Raw genomic sequence first — 18,767 nt, 5'->3', positions numbered from 1 at the left:
TTTTTAAAATCTTTAAATTTTATTCTTGCCTCCCACACTCTTACTCTGTCATGGTGTTTGTGCACATTTCTGGTTGAGATGGGAAAAAAAAACCTCTCACACATCTGCTGCCCTCTGGGCTTTCACACTGTGAGATTATTCCAGCTACTAAGCAGCTGTTCTATATTTTAACCTTTAGCTGATGATCCTCCGAGATTTCATTCCAAATCACTCAGCTATTTACATCTTGATGAGGAGAGCCTCGTACGAAATACCTCCCGGGTCAAAATAGTTGACGTGCTTGTTAATTTTCCTATTAAACTCAATTTAAGTCAGAACATTGTTTGGGGTAAGTGCTCTCTGAGCTAAAAGATGTCATGTAACGATCTGTCAACACACGATTAGTGGTTTTCTGTTCCTCTCTACTAGGAATGAAGAATGCCTTCTTGCAGCCCCTTGTTTGTAAAGCTTAAATAGCATGTATTCTAACAGGGAATAATAGAGAGAACACCTGCCTATATATAATATTAGTAGCTTTGACCTGTGAAACATCCGCCACATCTGGCATAAACCATTTAGAGCAGCCGTCATAAGTGAAGTGTACAGGAGGGAGTCCCTCCTCCAGAGACCTGTTATCATTACTGAAACTCTCAAACATTTGCACTATCTGGCTCACAAGGCCTATCCCAAAACAGCCCTCACCATGCAGTCATTCCACTCTCACATACCTAGTAACTGCACACAGGGAATGGATTCATTTGCACTGTGGGATACATCACTACTGCCACTAATAAACAGCATGCGAACTGAAGGCTAGTCAGGTTGCCAGGGTAACTATTCAACTTTGCTCTTGCTGAATGCAGAAGAGTCGTGTACAGATATAAGAGACAATGTGTAAACTAGCTGCTGTTTGTATATCATACACAGCAATCATGTATATATTTGCATGCAATGCTGGTATATGGAGTGATTTAGATCAGTTGTCAGTGGTTTTAAGGCTGTATGGAGAAAAAAATAAGTTTTTAAGCTATATCACACAAGCAGATAATCACAGTCCTGCTGAAATTCAGACTGACAGCACATCCATGAACGTGATTGTTTTAATACAACAATTCCAAGAAAGTTATACAGGATTAACTGACCCCACTATTGTTGGGTTAATAACTTAGTACTCAGAAGCTAGATTGTTAACTGTCTTATTGAATGAACTGGAAATGAACAGAAAATAACTCGGGCTGGCACCACTCAGAAAAACGGGAAAACCAGATCCAGGCAGAGCTCGGCAGCAGGTAGACAGTCAGCGGGGTGAGCAGTCAGGAGGGAACATGTTGACAGCCATTTATGCATGTTTGAATTTGTTGTTCTGTAGCATATGCAGCAAAAATATATTTAAATTGGTGGTTTATTCTTAAACCAATCAGCGAGCTCGAATAGTGGAAGCATAGTTACAGTTTTAATATTTTTTTTTTGTTATCTATATATATATATGAAATGATGTTATTAAGTTATGACTTAGGCATTTTTACATTTATAAAACAATATTATTATTTATTAGTAATTGGCGGCCCACCTGCAATACCATCGCGACCCACAGGTTGAAAACCACTGGGTTGAACTTATTGGAATCTAACTGGTTAAATAAATTATTCAGTGACTCACTTTTGCCAACTACTGGTGAAATGTCTTAACATGCAGAAAGACTATTATGACCCCAATCATATACTTTTATTTTCTTCAAAATGTGCAAAAGAGATGATGGTGCAATGTATGGAGGATTCTGTTGGCAAAATTACAAGTTTATCAATTTAATAATGCAGACTGGGATCTTTACCTACGTAGAGATTAGAGGGAGAGGTGACCTAAAAATGAATAATTTCTTCACCCTGAAGTTGTTCCAAAACTGCCTTCTGTGGAACACAAAAGAAGATATTTTGAAGAATGTTTTTAACCAAACATTCTTCAAAATATCTTCTTTTGCATTCAACAGAAATTCATACAGGATTGGAACAAATGATGCCAAAATCTTTTAGATGGACTATCCCTTTAAATGGGGGCAAATCACAGAGGTTGGCTATGTTCATTGAAGAACATAAAGATGTGGTACACTTGCTAAAGTTATTTCTCTGCAAGCTGAAACTTGCCATTTGAGGCTCTGGGGGACTTAAACAATCATCATGCTCTGGTAAAGTGCTTAGTTAGCATTGCTTTCTTTTTTTTAATCAAAGGACCCAGAGACAAGAGACATAATAACGCCTGGGTCTGTGGTTTGTATGTGATGATCCATTGCAGCTGATAGCAGTTATTTTAGGGGCTGTTTCCATGGTCATGGTTGAGGTCTGCAGGAGAGCTCAATATAACTGCAGCCACTTGTTGAGCTGTGGCTTGTCATCGTTGTGATATTTCTAAACATCTTGACTGACTAGAAAACAGTGAGAGATCAATGAGTATTCCACAAGAATGATCTGATGCTTGAATGATCTGACGTAAAAGAGAAACAAACCTTGACAAACACAAGCAACAGTTGAGCAGATTACTTCCACAGAAAGTATATTGATAAAATATCTTTGTTGTTTCACTTATAGAATTATATATCACATATAGATCACAACAACACCTAAACATATTCTGTTTTAAAAGCCTAACTGTGCCAGCAGTGCCAAAAAGACAATCTGACTTCCACAAGACGAGCCTCAACAGATTGAGCCTTGAAGAAAATCTATTTAAAAAGTTAATCCCTCTGGAGGTTGTTTTCAAATGGCATGCACGTCTTTCGTGTTATTTAATCTTTCTGCAACTTAAGGGGAGACACTGCAGGCAAAAACAAAATTTTTTCATGAACCTGTCAAGTTTGATATTTTGGGATTTTTGGTTTATCATAAAGTGTTTTTTCAGACTAGTGGAAAAAAAACATCCAAAAGACACTGTTAAGTGTTTCTTTTCTAGCACTTTATCTATCTGTGTCAATAGATTTCAATTACAATACATATTTTTAAAGACTGATTTCTCAAAATTAGTTTTTTTGTATCCTACACAAGCCATAAATCTCCACTCCAGTAGTAGCCTATACTTAAACGCACACCAAACTTTACATTTTCATTCCTGTCTATATCCTGAAGGTGTTTTTTTTTTACCTGTTTATTCATATATAAATTGCATGATACAACATTTTAATTCCCCCAAAATTCTAAAAAAAAATATATATAGTGTTTTCTGTTCGTTCTAAGCATTTTCTGAATTATGGAGTGACAAAAATTAGATAGCCAAAATTCCCTCTGTAAAAACTTTTGACTCTAATAGGTCAAAAATAAATAAATACAAATAAATAATAATAATGACCTAATAAACCTAATATTTTAGAAAACTTGTAATACAATTTTATTTGAATTTAATTTATTTTATTTTTTGTTGCAATTATCAGTCTAATCAATCAGCTGGGTAAATAAGGCGATAACCAGGCTGGTATTTTTATTTTTATTTTCTAATTCACCTGAAGTGTTTCGCCTTAATGCTCAAAATACAGGGACAATTTAGTACATGCACGAGTTACAGCTACTGGAGCATTTACAATCTGGATTGGGGAACATTCCGTTTAAGAGGGGCGTGTTTACTAGTTTTCATCGGAATGTAGGCACACACTGGGCTGAGCTTCAGGTGAACGCGGCGGCACGCAATGCTGCGGCTCTCATTCACATCAGTACAAACTCAGGCTGCCTTTAATGCACACGCAGGATCATCACAGACGCTGCTTTTGACAGGTAACTCACTACTACTTTATTATGCGCGCTGCGTTTATATATGTTTTGTCAGTGATCGGAAATAAGGTTTACTCTCACAGATGATGCTGACAGAGCCTGTAACGAATTAGGGTTCTATAAAATATTTCATTATGATATAGCCTACACCTTTCCCCCCCGATCTTTTTAACGCGCCACAATAATTTCATTCATTTCTAATCAGAGTTTCAACTTGATTTATTAACTCGAGTAATTAAATTCAAAGTGGTTGGAAATAAAAACTGATCACTGCGTTGTCACTTTGATTTTACTGAAAAAAGACAGCATTTAAATGTGATTTAACTTAACGATAGTATATGCTAAGATAGCCTATAGAAATGTTTTATTATTTGTATTACTATATTATCATCATCAAGAAAATAGCCTATGCTGTTGAGTTTATGAATGTAATGACGCTTAAACGTTTGTGCAACGATAAAATTAGGTCAAACGCAATATTATATCTCTTCTCAGATGATGTGAATCTGAAACTGAATGTGAAATCTACATGAGGATCAAGTTTCCTGACTCTCAATCTCAAGGAAAACGGATGTTGTTTGTGACTGAGAGACTCAGGTGGTGCACAGAAACCCACCTGAAGACAGAAGATCTGAAGGCTTGTAACCAGACCTTCTCCTTGTGAGATCAGACGCTGGACACTGATATGAAACTGAAAGTGCTTCAGTTTGCCCTAAGAAACAGCACCTTGAAAAAGTGAGGAGGACTTCAAATAATGCAAAGAAGTGGAGAGGATGTGAAGTAGTATATTTATTTTCAATTATTCATTTCTATTCAGGATTATGTAGGATTCATTCAGGTTATCCTCTTTGGGCTCTGCGTGTGAGAAAACTTAAGGAAAAGTCCCAGCAGAGGAAACGCTTGTGAAACATGGATGCAATTAGGTTTCCCGACTTTTTTGATGATAAAAACCATTGGGATCACACATCTCGAAGTCTTTACTTTTACAGATGAGTCCAGTTTCAGATCTCAAGAAGTTATTTTGTGACACCTGACAAAGACCTAAAATGCAGAAGTCATACAGGTATGTGGATCATGCATTTCCTCTACTGTATGGAAACGCATTGATGATTTTATTGAATTGCTGAAGGGAAGATGGAAGAGAACTAAGAAAATAACCTGGAGTAGACTAAAGTTGTCTTTCTAGTTAAGGCTATGGCGTAATGATTAAAAAATACAGTAAAAATTCACCTCTCCTATGACGAACATGTTGTCATCTCTAAATTAACCTTTTAAATTCAGTAAAAAACAAACAAAAAAACATTTGAAATAGATTTCAAATGTTTTTCATTTTTATCATCTCAGACGTACTCATGTGTTATTGACCCATATGCTTTATTTGTTGCAATTGAATTATACAAAGCTAAATTTTATTTCAGTCACAGATACAATTTTTTATATTTGTTCCACATTTTTATCATCAGTTTCTGGAAACTCACTATTGATTGCATTTGAATTTTTGTGTAATATTTTCTATTAACTATTATAATAGGTTTTCAGTACTGGTGATTGCATACCTGTATTTTGTACTGTTATGTCTTTTTTTATTAGTAGACTTCTTGGCTATGGATGAACTTGTTTTTTAACTGTTTTAAAATGATCCCACATCCAGGAAACAGCTGTTCTAATCTAATCTAATCTAATCTTTGAGAGGAGAACAGTTTACTGTTCACATAAACTTGAGGTGCTTCGGCATGACCCATAAACAAATTTTAAGACTCCAGTTAAGTTCAGATTTAGCACTTTGTGGTTCGTCTGCCAGAAACCTAATGGTTGCAGACCCATTTAAGGGTTATGTGTTATGTAGCATGTGTCTTTAACTGTAAAAACATATAGCCTATATTTTAGAATTTAAAGTATTATTAATGTCATATTGTTTTTTTGTTTTTTTATGACATTGTCATGAGAGTCACAGGTTTATGTTCTTACCTGAAGGCTATAGCAGTCAAAACCATTGAAATGAACATCATTATTTCCTTTTAACTATAGACCTCTTGACATTTGATCTTGACAATAAATTAAGCTTCAATATGCTAAACTGTTGAGTGCATGCTGTACTGTCATTATTATGCATTACTTACTGTCTGTATCTCTTTTGATCCTGTTTATTCACAATGATTAGAGATGCACATGTAATCAAAGGAAGATGCATTTCATCATATGACTCTTCTGAATCAGTTCTTCATGGGAGTGTATTGTTTATAACTGACCAGTGTCCACTCTGGGTTGCTATTAAAATAAGCCTCTTAGCCCATAAGCACATGTCCACAGACGATTAATAAGAGGAATCATGTTTGTACACAAATCTATGATGGAGAAAGGACTATTGCAGCGTGTTTACATGAGTTTTTCACATTAAACGTCTCAAATTTCAAATTGCAACGATATAAAAGAAGATGGTTGGGCTTTAGCAAAGCTGTAACGAGTTTCTGAGAATCTGCTCCTTTGATGAGTCAGTCGTTGTGTGGTCTCTTAGTATTCTGACCTCACTGATGGGAGTCAGACTTGTACTCTAAAAGATGCACGTAAACATGTTTTCTCAGTGGCGCTGATTTCTCAATGTATAGGGCACACTATAGGTCATTAATCAAGAGTTTTTGATGTAAAGCAACAACACATATACAATAAGCCCTGAAGTCCGGGCTCCATTTTAAAGTCAAATAGGATGGTTTGTAAGACTTTGTGATTGACTTACATGATTTATTTTCTCTGTCTCCAGGAAGCTGTCTCTGTGCCAGGCCCTCACCCTCATAACACTGCTGTTGTCTCCAGGTTGCCTGTCCTCTCTGCCTGTAAGATGGTCCCTATTCCATTATCCTTCAGTTTATAGACTGTTTGCAACAGTAACTTTAATGTCCTGTCAGACAGTTAAACTGAGTTTTTAAGGACAAGCTTGAACAGTCAGTTGGGTATGCTCAGACTGGCAAGGCACACTGCCAGGGTTTTGCTCACTTTAACTAGAGTGTTGTCTTTCCTGTTGATTGCCAAGAGCAGAGCTTAATCAGAGAAACCCGGGCAGGATCATCTAGGGGGATTCAGAGACTGGGTTGCCACCCTGTATTGTTTTGGAATTGCTGTTTATACACAATTCAGAAGTGATAAGTTAAGAAGAACATGCCATTTGGTTTATGCTCTTTCTTTAACCTTTAACCTCTTAATTCTCACCCATCCCATCTGTGTTCCCATCTGTTTACTTCACTATACAACTAAATCCTAATCTAATCATTACAAACTACTGTATATATCGTTGGAAATGTCTTTAAGACTCCTAAATAGATATTTTACCACTGTTTTTTGTTAAAAAAAATTATGTAGGAAAAGTAATAGATTAATTTATGACAAGAGTGCACCTCGAAAATCTACATCATAACAGGACTTCTGACCATTGTCACAAAAAGTCTTTGTTGACTTTTTCTCTATCACACTTTAGAAATCGTCAGAAATTATATATCAGCTGAAAACTTAAAATCTCAAAATTCATCCTTCGAACACCATTTTAAAATCAGATATTGCATTAACCTGAAAATGGTACAATTTTGGTACAAAATGTGACAAAATGTTTTCATTCATGAATAAAAATGTAAGTTTGGAGAGTGCAAATGAAGAACTCTGAACATCCATGGAACCGTTCCATTACTCCAAAGTTTATTTAGTGTGGAAGAAGGTTCTTTGGATTTTTAAAATGTTCTTCACACACAAAAAAATACATAAATAAATAAATTAAAGGATCTTTGAGAAACCATGGTTTTTCTATGGCATTGCTGTTAAAACACCCAACTGGAAGCTTTATTTTTAAGAGTGTATGTGTATTTATCGATATTTATATATAAATAAAAGCCTAAATTAAATCTGTTCATCACATAAAGTGATTGGGTCTCTTCAAAAGACTTGGATTAAACCCTTTGATTCACATTGATTGATTACAATGTCAACCAAAGCATCAAAGTTTTGGTGGAATTTATTCTTCAGTGGAGAGACAGAAATCTCTCAGCTTTGTTAAAATATTTTAGTTTATGTTCTGAAGATGAACAAAAGATATATGGGTTTGGAAAGACACAAGGGTGAGTAAATGATGACTGAATTTTCATTTGGTTGAACTATTCCTTTAAGTTTCACTGGTAGCTATAGGGGAAGCTTGCATGTACTACTCTGCCTTTCGTACCTTCTGGACCTCACCCAGTCATTTTCCCTCAGTTTCCCTCCCAAGATCCAAGCTAGGTCTTGTCCAGCAGTCATTATCAGATTCATTCCACTGGAATGACTTTTACATCTCCTTTAAATGGACATAAACAAGACCTATCGACAGGAGGCCAACAAGTTCAATTCAGACTTATGAATTTCCCCAAACTCTTTCCAAGAACTCAGAAGTCAACATGTCCTTTTTAAAATCTTGCCTTTGGGGGGAAGCTGGTGTTCTAAAGGTGAAAGGTCGATTTCATTAATCCACCTTGCCCATGGGCCCCAAGGTAGACTGTCATCAACACTAATTTGAGTCTTTGCTGCAGTAATGAGGGCAGTTCCGGGTCATTCTGATACTGAAGATGGTGGACGTTGGTCATAAAGCACTATTGTGTCTGTGAGAGTGCAGTCATCTGTTGTTTGAACCCTCCCAGCTATCATTACCAATCCTCTATTCACCACAGGTCTCTAGGCTAAATAAGTTCAGGAGATTCTGACACACATTGCATTTCTTCCTGTAATGATAACCTTATTAAATGAGTCCAGCCAAACCTAATTTTTCTGTAATTTTCCATTAAAAGGGTTAATCTTAGGAACCGGTACACATCTCTACACCAAAAAGCAGAATGTATGTGCCAGTAAAACATCCCTTAAGGGGTCAAACTTTGGAATGCAAGTTCAATGCTCTGTTTGTGTGCTGAAATCTTTTCATTTTGTTGCGACATGTTAACACGCTTCATGTGACCCTCTTTAGTCGCTCAAATTAGATTAACGTGATACCGTGGATGAATATTATTTTAGGAAGACAATCAGCTGCTCTGTATGAAGTTGTTTAACACGATTGAAGCTGAAAAACATGCTCTCCACACCTACATTACATTTAGAAGAATACGCATAGACCTTGAGGAGATGTATGGCCTCAAGAGCCTCACTCTTCACGGGCTGTTACTGCATGTTTGTAGCAGCGGGTCTAAGAATGACAGAGTCATGTTATCTTTGAAGACGTTTAGTGGTGGTCTGATAGGAATACCGCTTGTGTTACGGAGGCTGTGTGTTATAGAGCACCTGGGGAACACTCAAACACTTCCACAAATGTCAAGTGCAGTCTAGCATAGCCGATGAGCAGGAAATGTTTTGGTGGCCTCTCATATCATGTGTCTTGAGCACTAGTGTGCAGTCATTTACACTGAAAGCACAGTGCTTAACATACATGAAATGACTTTCTGAACAAATATATTTGACTTAATATATTTTACATAATGTTGTAAGCTTGCAAAAAAACACTTAGCACAACTCTACCACAACTGCTGTCTCTGTTGCTGTTCTGCAACCTTTAATCCACTTCTTTGTTTATACATTTGCAGTCATCCAGACGAGTAGAGCTGGGAGGTGAGGGACCACAGATGCTTAGTCAAATACATTTCATGAACGAGTGGGCCTTGTGGGGCGGGTGGTCCGTATGTTCCCTCTCCTGTGGGGGAGGGGCTTCTGTCCGTACGCGCACCTGCATCACCAGGTAAAGCACAGCTTCTGTTTACCCCATAACACCATCTATTCTGCTGTCAGATGATTATACATGTAGGCAAAGAAAAAATAGTAGGCATGAAAGGTATTGTACCCTTAATTTTTCCTCTTGACCATAAAAGGCGCACAATCTCATCTCAACACATTTAATAAAGGATTACGCTCTTCTTAATTTTGTCATGTCGTCTGAATAATAATGTTTAAGATTTAGTCAGAATATTTTTAGTTCAGTTATTCTCTGGAAAATTGTGTTTTATATTGAATATTAAAGTTCAATTTAAAGTTACACTGTTGCTATTATGACACACTTTATCTTCCATTAAAACATGAAGTTATAAAAGTTATAAAATACATTTACCTTTCAGATGAATCTCTTTTACTGGGGTTTCTGCTTTTCTTATCATTGGATTTTCATTTATTCATCTAAACTGTAAAAACACAATTTTAAATTGAATAGCTGATTTAATATTTCCATTAATGACAATATAAAAATATAAATTAAGTGCTGTCAAATGATAAATCGCATCCAACATAAAAGTTTTTTTTAAATAATATATATGTGTGTGTATTGTGTATATTTATTATCTATATATAAATACACATGCATGTATATATTTAAGAAAAATATGTTGCATATATATATATGTTATGTTGTATATATATATATAATAAAAACTATTTATATATAACATGCATTATATAAATGATTAGATTAGATTAGATTCAGCTTTATTGTCATTGCACATGTGGGTACAAGGCAACGAAATACAGTAAATACACGTAAATATTTTAAAAATATATGCTGTATGTGTGTGTATTTATATATACATAATACATATACACAATACACACATATATTATGAAAACAAAAACTTTTATTTTGGATGTGATTAATCGTAATTAATTGTTTGACAGCACTAAATAAATATTAATAATTATTATTTATAGATTCTGTAAAAGAGGCTTCTTGCTCCAGGTAGAGAGCCAATTTATTTATTTATTTTCTTTACTTTCTATCTTATTTCCTTCTAAATGGTTCACAGTAGTATCTTAAAACTACATATGTCTATACTAAGGTTCTAATATGCACCTTTTAAGGGTAGATAAGGTGTAGTAAAGTTCCTTTATTGGCCCAGTGACAAGCTGTTGTAGCCCTAATCGTTCAGATTTTGCACATTTTTTCTGACAGTAAAAAATACAAGAACACATCCTGTGTGAAAGGCCTTATGATGTTTTACTTGATAATGTTTCATTATTGTTTCTCTCTTTAGAAATCTGGTTGGAGGGCCTTGCTCGGGGGACACCAGGCAATACAAGATCTGTAACACAAAGGTGCAGTAAATTCTGTACAGTTTGAACAGGATGTCTACATCTACATTTCAGTAACAACTTGCATGTTAGTGCTAAATATAGATAGTTTTTATGTATATGGTTATCTCTTTTTATTTTTGCTTGGACATAAGGTCATCCGGCTTCAAACCTGTCAGATTTTAAACAGATGGTTCTCAGTTTCGTAACTTCACTTTTTTTTAATCACTTAATACATAAGTTTGTTGATGCAGGCTAACATTATAACATACCAACAAAAAATAATAATAATAATAATAATTGTTTCATCCCTAAAATTTACTTTTACTATATTTTACTTCTACTTTAAATTTTAACATTTGCAGTCATTTTAGTCAATCTCCTGTTTTAATTTTACTTTGTATGTGCATGGATCATATGATCTGTGTCACTATATATTGATGTCAGGCAAGCAGCAGTTCCCTGAAGTCTTGTGCTTGTATATGTATGGACTTTTTCAAACTGTGCACAGTGACAAAGAATGTACATGGATAACTTCAAGATGAGTAAGCGGCCTTTCACTGTTCTCTGGGACACATCAAGATGGATTAGCAGTGTGTGTTCCTGACTTCCTCTGAATGTGGTTTGACTGATAATATGAAACGTATTGAACCTCGCTTACACCTGTGATCCCAATACCTGGTACAGATGTTAAAATGGGGTCATTCATGTGTTAAGTTCATCCTGAGTCCTCCAGGGCTGTTAGTGACCCCGAGAGTGTTAATGAATCGGTGCTTTAGCAGCTCTAGATGTGTGTTTTCTCTCCTGAGCTTTGTGTCTGTAACATCAGGAGTGTCCTGCTGACTCAATGGACTTCAGAGAACTGCAGTGTAAAGCTTTCAATGACAGACCCCTGGTTGCTGGCAGCAGTTACCGTTGGACTACCTTTCATGGAGGTCAGTGAAGCATGACTCTTCTCTTTTGAAGTATGTGTTGTGTTACTGTGTGGATTTCTCCATCTGCTAGGTGCTTAAACCGACAGAAACCTGATTTATACTACTTTCAGGATCTGACCCATGTGAGCTCAGCTGCCTGGCGATTGGACACAACTTCTACTACAACTTTGGGCGGGTTCTTGATGGCACACCATGCCAGTCAGATCAGGGGACAGTCTGTGTGAATGGAAAGTGTCTGGTGAGTAGATGGTTCTTAGGACACTGCTTCATAATAGCTGACAACCACAAAGTACTGTGCACCCTACCAAAATAAAAAAAAAAAAAAAAAAGAGAGAGATATATTTTAAAGACCTATTTCTACCTGATCTGACACATCAAATTTTATAATAATACTAAACATTAAATTTTATAATTAAAACATAAAAATATATAATCTATTTTTAAATGGATAAATGATTAGAAATATTTACAAATGTTTACAATAAAAAATATTTTTAAACTGACTAAAAATAGACATTTAACAGTATTTTTAAATGGATGTTTTAAAATGCTAAGTACAAAATTTTTTATTTTATATCTTTGAGTTGAATTTGTCTATTTCATCCTCTTCTTCTGTCTAAACTTTTCATGCTATTAATGTTTTTACTATATTGTTTCATGTGCCATGGTATTACAATAGTATTTTGTACATGTATTGTTACTTGTCACTAGTGTATGGTGTTCAGTACTATGGGGTATATCACCATCTGATACCATCAGGGTACCATTTTTTCACCACAGGTATTTTTGTAAGGAAAATTGAAGTATTACAAGGTACATATAACAGAATCCTACACATATTTGTGCATGTAAAGATGACTGAATGGACCATAAGCCCCATCTAGTCCTGAAGTCATGCTGGTGTGAATTTGGTTTCCATCACATGAGGACTGGAAAGGAAAAGCACATGCATAGTGGGGCCCAATCATTAGCACCATGTGGCAGATTGAATCCATATGTGTGAAGCACACCTTGTGTGTGTGTGTGGTTGCCCCTCTGTAAGGCCCCCCGAATCATGGGAAAGTGCCATTGAGAATCATTATTTCACAAACTACCAAGATTACGATAGGCAGAGAAAGGTAAAGAAAGAGATAAGGACAGGAGGTCATGTATTAGGAGGAGGAGGGTTGCACCTGCATGAAATAGAGTGCACAGGAGGTCTAAAGACAAACAAGGGCTTAATTATATCCTGCAGAAATTGCTGAGGACAGTGCACTCCTGCACACCTCCCTTCTACCTCTGCAGTCTCCCCTGATGTCTCCTCCTCCACCCCTGTGCTCTGGAGCTTAAGCCATACTTCTGCCTGAATGGTCCTGATCCCTGCCCGGGCCTCATGATCCCACTCTTGTTTGTGTGCGGTGTCTCAGAAAGAGAGATCTGTGTCAGTCTGTTTTCACCTGACTCTGTTTGGACCTGTGGACCTAAACACACACACACACAGGGACCCTTCAGGATGGTGCAGTTACACTTATATGATATACGTTAAAACATAGGATTTCTTATTATTATTACCAGTGTTAAAAACTGTTTTTGCTTCTTAATATTTTTGTTGAAATTATGATTTCACTTTTTCAGTATTATTTGATGAGTGGAAAGTACAAAAGGTTTTTTTGAAATAGAAATGTTTTGTAACATTATAAATATCTTTACTGTCACTTTTAATCAATTAAATGCATACTTGCTAGATAGAAGTATTCATTTCTTTAACAAAAATAATATAATAAATGTATATAAATAAATAAATGCATGAGCAATCTGCATTGTGTATACTTTAGTGCATACTGGGAACTGAGGTAGACTTAAAGCCTAAGGTGCAAATTACAATGTTAATTGTTTTTATACCTAATCCAACCATTCTGAATACACATATAATTCAATAAATGAAATTGGAATGCTGAAAACTCATAAAATCAATTACAAATTCCAGAAAATATTATGCTGGAGATTAATGGATGAAAACTAATAGTTGCTGCTCTTACAATGGAAAAATCATTTTTAGTCTAGTAGATAATGCATTTATTTTGAGGGTCTTTAATCTTGGATGCTTCACTCTTTAGTAGTGTCTAAATTTATTTCCTGGAAGGTCTCCAAGATTCTGTGGGCCATAAGCTGTTCCAGTTTTCATCAGGAGCGTTACCGGATCAGCTTGTACTGTTACAGAATGTGACGGTGCTTGATATTTTGGCTTCTAATCACAGGGTTTGTGTGTGTGTGTGTGTGTGTGTGTGTGTGTGTGTGCAGAAGCCAGGATGTGACTTGATCTTTGGATCTGAGCAGCAGGAGGACGCCTGCATGGTGTGTGGAGGCCACAACTCAACCTGCCTTCATCACAGAAGTGTTTATCAAAGCAACAGGCAGAACAACGGTCAGCAATGAATCTAATTACTCTCACATTGACTTTAAACAGCAGAACATGAAAATAAGCTCAGAATTCTGCAGATATGTTCTGATAGATATAACATAACTTTGAAATCATCACTTTTATTTAAATGTAATGTAAGAAATGTGAATAAATGGTAACTGTATAAATCTGGTTTAAATGAATCCTTGTATTTATCAATTTATTCAGAGCAACACAACTGTAAAATTTGCCATTTAGCCATGAAATCCTTAACCTACAACACTACTGTTTCGAAAGTTTGAAGTTTAAATATTATATATATATATATATATATATACACATACATATATTTTAAAATATAATTTATTCCTGTTAAGGCAAAGCTGGATGTTAATTTTTGTGAAAACTCTTTTTTTTTCAGGATTCTTTGATGAATAGAAATTTCTAAAGAACAGCATTTATTTGAAACAAAATGTTTTCTTTGTCACTTTTGGTCATTTTTTATTTCAACTTTTTAACTGTAGTGTAAGCGATTTCTGGGTGACTGTCTCTCTTTTTCTTCTTTATCTCACGGTTTCTCTCGCCCTCACACATATCTGTGCACTTGAACACCGACACCTCTGGCTTTGAACTTCTCTGCATGAAACAGAACCTCTTTTAAAATCTTCCTTCATGCTTGCCAACTGAAAAGACAGAGCATTTACATTGGGGAAAACAGCGATAATACTGGCATTGTTTGGCCACCCAAAAAATACTTAGTTTCCCACGCATTTCTCCGCATCTGGATTTCTGAGAGTAGGATAACAGATTCGAAGCTGCCAGCACGGAGCTCTGTAAAGAGGGTCAAAAGTCAAAGGAGATGAGAAAAGAGCAGCCTGGGTCATAATTCTGCGGTTCAGTGCCTCAGACCAATCCATGTTGCAGCTGCAGCAAGACATATCATGCAAACATACAGTTCTGAGCAGGACTGCGCACCTGTTGGAAATAATTGATGCATTACTAAATTCTCATCTGTTTCCCTGCAGGACTGTTTGGGTACAGTGAGGTCACTATGATCCCAGCCGGGGCCACACACATCAGAGTGACTGATAACAGCAGAAACTATCTAGGTTAGAGCACAGCCTTCTGTGAGATCTCTCCAACATGTGCTTCTCAGAGCAAAAGTGGCAAGGTGCACAATGTGAGACAGAACTGTAGAAGAATAAAAAAAGCATTAACTTTGTCTCTATTAGCACAATAATATGAAATATCGGAGAACAGTTTTTCACTATATTCTTGCAGCAACAAAACGTTGTCCCTTTATACAGTTTGTCAGATTGCTGTACGAGAACATTACAATTATGGACCTTTATTAAGGAGAAAAAGAAAAAAATAAATCTTAAAAAAAAATAATAATAATAACTTCTTGTAAATGTTTTTCAAAGCACTCCAGAATGGGCGCTCTCAGTTTGTGATCAATGGGAACTGGAAGATCAGTGTTCCTGGGGAGTACAGTGTGGCAGGAACCAAACTTCAGTACCGGCGCTCTGCTGATACCTGGGAGAGCTTTGAAGTTCCAGGACCTACTCAGGAGGACATACACATCATGGTTAACTTTTAACACACACACACACACACACACTTTTGTTTTGTGATAAGTGGGGGCATCCCATAGGCGCAATGTTTTTTATACTGTACAAACTGTATATTCTATGGCCCTTCACCAACCCTACACCTAACCCTAACCCTCACAGGAAACTTTGTGCACTTTTACTTTCTCAAAAAAACCTCATTCTATATGATTTATAAGCGTTTTGAAAAATGGGGACATGGGTTATGTCCTCATAAGTCACTCTCTCCTTGTAATACCTGTGTCATACCCATGTCATTATACAGAGTTGTGTCCTGATATGTCACAAAAACAAGAGCACACACACACAAAAAAAAATTAACACAATTCTTAAACCCTGGTAGCCAGTACATCGGTGTTGATTTGTTCTGGTCTGATTGTAGGTCTTGTCCACTGATAAGATCTCTGGGATTGAATATGAGTACTGGCTGCCTCCAGACCGCTATGCCCTGTATCATGGGAGACGTCAACTTCGGCAGCCTCATCACACATCAAACCACTTGCCCTTTAATCTTCCAGTCACGACGACTACCACTACTACAACCACAACCACTACTACAACACAGCCAATCACAAAACCTCATTTCTGGGGTAAAAACCTTTCATTCTTGGTATCTAGGAGTAAAAATATATTAATCTATTAAGGTATTTAGAAGTATCTTATCTGTGCAGTGACAAGATTGTGGATTATGATATAGATATATGTTTAATTTGAGTTTGTTTGAAGTATGTGTGATGGGAAATATTTGGCAGAAATGCCCCAGTCTCTTAAAGATTAATGTTTGGAGTCTTTTGTAAATACAACTGTGATTTACGAGGTCATGCCCTCAGGTCCTGCTGCTCACTGGCCTCTTCAACCCCCTTATCAACAGCAGCCAGTCCCACGTTTGGAAAGAGATGAAAACCGCAGGAACCGACTGCCTGCAATACACCGTAGAGGTTAGCACTTGATCATTGCCATTACGTTGAAAAGGATAGTTTTGAGTATATGGTTGAGATCGCGAATATGAGCCAGATGCTGAATGTACGGTGTAAGTGCACATAATCATCTGCTCAGACCAAACCTAAGTTTCAAAAGGTAATGAAACACGCTTTACTTTATTCTTTTGTAATTCTTATCAAAATATCAGGAGAGCTTTATGCTGTTGCAGCAGTTAGCGATCCATCCATGTTGGATATGTAGGTCTGGGTCGCTAAAGACCCCTAATAATGATTGGGGAAACATCCATGTATTTAAGGGTTTAATACAGTTATTATTTCAAAATGTTGCTATGTGTTCGCAGAAGCATGAAAAGTAAAACTTTTATTCAAATTGTAAATTGTAAATCTTTTATTCAAGCAGGTATATAGTGCTCCCTTTTTCATCACTGAAGATGCCAATTACTTCAGTTCAGCACAAAGTGGTCACTGGCTGAGTTCCCGAAAACCCCTTTTATAATCAGTGAAGTTCTCTATACTGATCAAATCATCTTTTATTAACATTGTGTTTATGGAGGGATTAATTCGCGTATAGAATACAAAACATTGTGCTGAATAAAATGCCAGCATTTTGAATGGCATCCTGCAGATTGTGTCTATCCTGAAAGCCTCTGATTGCAGATGTCTTTGATTGGCTATAATTCTTAGAGGACATGTTGCAAATAGAAACCTCTGAAGCGTCACTCAAAAACCATTTGCACAGGAGTGTTTGAAAGCAGGAATCTATCAGTGGGTACCAAATACTTGGTTCTACCAATAGGTTACTGCAGAAATGGCAATGTTACAATTTAAAAAAATTCAGTGTAGACATGCTACCAAATTATTTCCATTATCTGCATATCATCTTGTAACTTGATCATGCCCTCTGTTAATTGTTATTTTTTATGTATGACAAAGTCTGGGCTTTTTTTTTTATTTTAATGTCATGGCATCCTTTTGTAGCCCACTGTGGGAAATGTCGCCGGGTACGAGGGAAAGGTGAGCGCCAGAGACAGTATTGCCAAAAAGATTTTGGTGAGTTCAATCCGTACATCTCTTCAGTGCCAACCTAATACAAGTGGTGTAATATACATAGTGTATAATTGGATGATGATAATACATTTGTCTACTGTGACAGTATTTCGAGCAAAAGTGCTGGAAAAAGTCTATCATGGTGAAGAGACCCGCTATGACGTCCAAATCATCCACACATACCGCAACCGTTATCGGCTGGAGCACCGGGAGTTCCTGTGGGCACCCAACAGATGTGACTGTCCCTTTTTGGAAGAGGGGCATCAGTATGTGTTGATGCTGCGAAGGCATATTAATTATGAAAACACTCTCAATCGCATTCTGTTGGAGGAGGACAGCTATGCTCAGCCTTATCGAGCACGTGAACACAGCCTGCTGCGCCCCCTTGAGGAGCTCTGCGGTAACAGGGGCACCAGGACTCCGTTCAGGGGGTAAACACAGGGACGATCACACTCTCACTGCACACGTATTCTGAAGTTCACTCTTGTGCCAAAAAACAAGGTGCAGAATTGAAGATCAATGATGATTTTACTAAAGCATTTTGCATTCCCCAATAAGGACAATGGACACTTTGCCATGATGAATTATGTCCGAGGGGGCATGAGGCAAACCAAAGCAAAGAGAGTCACTAAATGAAGCACTTTAGGTGGACAGTCACCTTCTAAAACGTATACACCAAAGTAAATATTATACGCAGAATTTATGATGCCTTTTCTAGCACCACGTGTTTGTTAATGGCATAAAATCACTTGATGGCATGTATATCTTTATCATGTGCATTTTGATGTTGTTTTTATATATGTATTTATATAAGCTGACAGTATTTCTAGAGGAAACCTTGATTTATATATCGCCTTATAATTTTGAATGTTTTACCATTAATATTTTTGCTCTTATAAACCGTTATAAAGTCTCTCAGTAAAATGATAATGAGTGTTTATGAGTCACATATACATTTACACATTCAAGTTAAGCAGCATATAAACTGTCTATGGCGCAGCGCTTTTGCCAACGAACAGTTGTTTTCTGCTTTATATTTGGCTGCCGTTTTTCCCTTTCATCATTAGCACACT

The 18,767-nt window shown here is 36.6% G+C and overlaps 1 protein-coding gene across 2 annotated transcripts; it reads left to right on the top strand.

The window, feature by feature from the left end:
• The first annotated feature begins 3,587 nt into the window (after positions 1–3,587).
• adamtsl5 (ADAMTS like 5) lies at positions 3,588–18,608 on the top strand. 2 transcript variants are annotated; one of them, XM_059534881.1, is made up of 14 exons: positions 3,588–3,734; positions 4,227–4,466; positions 6,490–6,562; positions 9,314–9,465; positions 10,745–10,805; positions 11,611–11,716; positions 11,827–11,954; positions 13,997–14,120; positions 15,122–15,205; positions 15,521–15,684; positions 16,089–16,296; positions 16,537–16,644; positions 17,626–17,697; positions 17,801–18,608. In XM_059534881.1, exons 2-14 carry the CDS (start codon positions 4,417–4,419, stop codon positions 18,127–18,129), a joined length of 1,659 nt encoding a protein of 552 aa, XP_059390864.1. In that variant the 5' UTR covers positions 3,588–3,734; positions 4,227–4,416; the 3' UTR covers positions 18,130–18,608. The 2 variants fall into 2 exon arrangements, with proteins under 2 accessions (XP_059390864.1, XP_059390873.1); XM_059534890.1 differs by having other exon boundaries at positions 4,227–4,794.
• The last annotated feature ends 159 nt before the right edge of the window (positions 18,609–18,767 follow it).

The sequence above is a fragment of the Carassius carassius genome, chromosome 3 (genome assembly GCF_963082965.1).
Source record: "Carassius carassius chromosome 3, fCarCar2.1, whole genome shotgun sequence".
NCBI lineage: Eukaryota > Metazoa > Chordata > Actinopteri > Cypriniformes > Cyprinidae > Carassius > Carassius carassius.
This window is presented reverse-complemented; position numbering and strand designations above follow the sequence as displayed.

Bases quoted from the DNA above. Each gene is read 5' to 3' on its own strand.
- adamtsl5 (XM_059534881.1), top strand. From the start codon at position 4,417: ATGAAACTGAAAGTGCTTCAGTTTGCCCTAAGAAACAGCACCTTGAAA. The intron at 9,466-10,744 runs GTAAAGCACAGC...TTCTCTCTTTAG, and splicing joins ACGCGCACCTGCATCACCAG to AAATCTGGTTGGAGGGCCTT. The intron at 15,685-16,088 runs GTTAACTTTTAA...GTCTGATTGTAG, and splicing joins AGGAGGACATACACATCATG to GTCTTGTCCACTGATAAGAT.